Source organism: Sporobolomyces salmoneus (genome assembly GCF_050403485.1).
Source record: "Sporobolomyces salmoneus JCM6883 DNA, S_salmoneus_JCM6883_v1_ctg153, whole genome shotgun sequence".
In the NCBI taxonomy this organism is placed as follows: Eukaryota; Fungi; Basidiomycota; class Microbotryomycetes; order Sporidiobolales; family Sporidiobolaceae; genus Sporobolomyces; species Sporobolomyces salmoneus.
The window spans coordinates 1-3,619 of NW_027481010.1; the positions used below are offsets into that span (position 1 = coordinate 1).

At 52.0% G+C, this 3,619-nt stretch overlaps 3 protein-coding genes across 3 annotated transcripts; 1 reads left to right on the top strand and 2 right to left on the bottom strand.

Moving 5' to 3' along the window:
* On the bottom strand, nt 1-881 carry JCM6883_001055 (uncharacterized protein; the record flags this gene model as incomplete). The annotated part of the gene is made up of 3 exons (XM_076635695.1): nt 1-197; nt 284-406; nt 476-881. Coding segments are annotated over 3 exons (726 nt in total), but the record flags the coding sequence as incomplete, so codon positions are not given.
* A 105-nt stretch (nt 882-986) lies between these two features.
* On the bottom strand, nt 987-1,961 carry MIC26 (Mic26p; the record flags this gene model as incomplete). The annotated part of the gene is made up of 6 exons (XM_076635696.1): nt 987-1,165; nt 1,235-1,278; nt 1,355-1,409; nt 1,481-1,652; nt 1,739-1,861; nt 1,938-1,961. The coding sequence occupies 6 exons, from the start codon at nt 1,959-1,961 to the stop codon at nt 987-989; spliced, it is 597 nt and encodes a 198-aa protein (XP_076484321.1).
* Nucleotides 1,962-2,101: 140 nt separating this feature from the next.
* Nucleotides 2,102-3,022, top strand: JCM6883_001057 (ASF1 family histone chaperone; the record flags this gene model as incomplete). The annotated part of the gene is made up of 5 exons (XM_076635697.1): nt 2,102-2,121; nt 2,184-2,272; nt 2,361-2,476; nt 2,562-2,842; nt 2,920-3,022. The coding sequence occupies 5 exons, from the start codon at nt 2,102-2,104 to the stop codon at nt 3,020-3,022; spliced, it is 609 nt and encodes a 202-aa protein (XP_076484322.1).
* Between the last annotated feature and the right edge of the window lie 597 nt (nt 3,023-3,619).

Genomic DNA, 3,619 nt, shown 5'->3' on the forward strand with positions numbered 1-3,619 from the left:
GACCCCGGGAGGACCGTGAAGGAGGAGAATGGGTGACTTGTGAGCGTTGCGAATCGATGTTGAGGATTCAACAGACGACGCCGAGGCTACGTAAGGAACGATCGCAGTCGACTTCGGAACCTGCGCGACGACCTGTTGCTGCTCTTGTTGCAAGCGCAAGACTGCGAGCCATTCGAGGAGGCGTTTCTTGATCTTTTCTGCGATCGGGCGGCACGTCAGCTCATCAATCCCAAATCGGAGTGAGAGTCGCAGAATCCGAAAGTGAAAGAGTCGAAGCACTCACCTAAGCCGTAATGATCTCGGTCTAACTTGCTGCGAGCTTGATCGATGAAGTCACGAGACAGCGAGAGAGGAGTCGCTTCGGCTTGAGTCCACGGAATCGAAATCAAAGTCTCCAGGTAAGTTCCTGCGAGGTCAAAAAATTATCAAACTTCATTGCCGGCATGTAACGATCAAAGAGAAAGGCAAGACGTACTGATCACTCCGTACTCGGCACCTTGAGGGGGAGACTTCTTCAACCTCTTGAATTCGCGCATCGCAACCTTTCTCACCTCTTGCGAAAACGATTTCTCTTCTATCTTCTTTTCCAACTCCGCGAGTTCGTCCCCTTCCGCTTCCTCCTCGTCTCCCTCCAGCGTCGGTATCCTTTTCCTGCTAGTCTTCGAGTTGGGGGGTTTTGATGAGGATGACGAAGCGATCGAATCTAGTTCTTGTTTGATTCTCAACAGCTGCTGCATCAAAGCGTACTCCCGGTTATTCCTTGACATCCCTCCTGTCGGATCCACTTTGTCTCCTTCGAACGTAGCAGACTCGAGAGTACCGTCAACCCTTGCGAACGTGGCGGTCGCGAATTCGACTCGTACGCAAAAGACCCTTATCATTACCGCTTAAGCTACTCAACGTAGCAACGAGCCCGCGAGATGTGATAGTTACGCCAGATTGCAAGCATCCGGTTAACTACGACACCGGAGGTCAAATGGTTGAAATCATTTCGAAGATCGTGGAAGCGATTGGAACTGTTCTCGAAGTTGCCGAAGTTGCGGGAAGTGTGCGGCTTCGAGAGTTTCAGCCTTCCTCCACAGGTTCGAGGCCGTGTTCGGCAAGAAGTAGTCGAGCGAGACGAGTAGGAACGCCGGGGGAAGCACAGCTCGTAGGAGAATATTTCCTGATTCGAAGTATCGAGGTCACGTCAGTGTCTCGCGATGTCTAGCGAAATAACGATGGCTAGAGTCACGATTTCTCCCGAGAATAGATCCAGCTAGGGTAGCGACAGCCACGCTAAAGCAAGGGCATAGACGAAAGGGCTTCTGTCAGCGCACGTCGGGATATAAAAAGCAAGAGAAGGAGACCTCACTACATCGCTCCCGGGTTCAGTTGATCTCGTGGCGATATGATTTGTTGTAAAGAGTCTGCGAATAACATGAAGTCAGAGAAGAAAGCGCAAACGATATTATCCGAGATTTCGAGATGAACGACTCACCTTCTGCCTTACGTTCCCAGCTCATCCAAGTAGCACGTCCGTCGGCGGTCGAGCTCCTCAGTCCTCGAGTCGCGTCCTGAACGACCGCTCGCACTTGCGAAACTTCGTCTTGCAGCAAACTCTTCTCGGGAACGAGGGTAATTGGCGTGGATTGCTGTTCGTAAAGGGGGAGCTGTGGTGCAAAGCCGGGATAGTAGCGTCAGCTTCGTTTGAAAGCCATTACGCGAGGGTCGAGAGAAGGGAGAAATAAGAACAGACTTTAGAACGATGTTCCTCGACCGATTCGGGACGAAGGAAAGGGGTGGTCGAGTCGGCAAGTACCGTATTCGTTCTCGATGCTACGAGTCCAGCGGTCGCAACCGAGAGGGATCCACCGAAGAGCTAGCCGGGGGGAAATGACGAGCTGATCAGTAACAAACCTCGACCTTGTTCTTATGCAGCGAACTGGATGACCTACTTTGGCGGCGAGAGGAACAGGCATTCTTCCTGTCGGAGAGAGCAGATCGTGGGTCGAAAGGGTAGGGAGGAAGGCAAGAACAGATCAGAGAGCTCTCCTTCATCTCACTCTCACGAAACGCCAACTACCTCACCCGTTCTATTTGAGCTTTACACGCACTCGACATGAGTATTATCAACATCTCGTAAGTAGATCTCGAGTTCTCCGACGCGTCAAGGTCACATCTCATTGAATCTTTCTGTGCAGCGACATCTCGGTTCTCAACAACCCCGCCAGCTTCGTCGACCCTTATGTGTTCAAGATCACGTTCGAATGTATGGCTCCCCTCGAAGACGGTCAGTCACCGTTGTTTCTGCCTGTCCCTCCGCTTCTTGCTGACTCTTTCGCTCAACGTTTCTCTTTGCGACGCGACTTTGACAACAGATCTCGAGTGGAAACTCACGTACGTCGGGTCGGCAGAAAGCGAATCTTATGACCAAGAACTCGACACGTGCATGGTCGGACCGGTGCCAGTTGGAATCAACAGCTTTGAATTCGAGGTTAGTTCATCCTCACGTAAAGAGCCAACGTTGGTACCTTACGTTCATTCCGCTGACGTTCGCGCTCCCCTGTGTCGTGCTCTAGGCTGCGGCGCCGTCTCCCGATCGAATTCCGTCTTCGGATTTGATTGGAGTAACTGTCATTCTTCTGACTTGTTCCTACAACGATCAAGAATTCGTGCGGATCGGCTACTACGTCAACACGGATTACGGAGACGCTGCCCTCAAGGCCCAACACGAGGCGTCGCTCGAAGAGGACGCCGCGGCGCGAGGTATCGTCGCTCCTGATCCCTCTCAACACATCGACCAACTCGTGCGCTCGGTACTCGCAGAAAAGCCACGAGTTACCAAGTTCAACATCAAATGGTGCGTAGACGGATAGCTCGTTATTCTGTTATCCATTGTGAACTGATTTTGAAATCTCCTCGCCCTTGTCGCGACAGGGATTCTGCACCAATCGTCAACGTGGAAGATGTTCAGCCTGCACCTCAATTACTCAGCGACATTGAAGCACAACCCCCAAAACCCTTCACGTCTGATTCGTAGCGCAAGACACCTACTTCCTTGCTCTGTACCCTTTCCGTTTTCGCCCCGCTGTTTCTGTTCGCGTCATTATGAAGATCAACCGAGCTGTTGTAATCGGGATTCCCGTTAGATTAGATTGAGGCCCTTGATGCTCTCCACGAAGCTCTATCAGGTTGGCTATGTCGTTGCGCCGTGATTTACGAAAGGTACTTTCGGCATGCCGTGACATTCGTGCGGTTCTGCCTCCCCCGGCGCGAGACGGGCGAGGGGCTCGTATTCTCGAGATCTCTCGGCTGTGAACTATGAAATTTTTGAGTTGGTTTTGTCTCTTCCCGTCAAACTCGCAGCCTCAGAGAGCGAGTATGTGAAAAGAAGATAAAGATAGGTAATGCAGCAAAGGGAGAACAAGCGCAGGCACAAGCACAACAAGAAAACTCTAAAACCCTCCCGTCTCCTCAAGCTCCCATGTTGCGAACGTTGCACTTCTTGCTCCCTTTGCCCTGCGTAGCTGATCCCGACAACCTCGCTCCATGACCCCCGATCCCGAGACAACGTTACGAGCTAGACGTCGAGGGGAGACAGAGAGGAACGGAGAAAGGCAGCGGGAGAGAAAAGAAA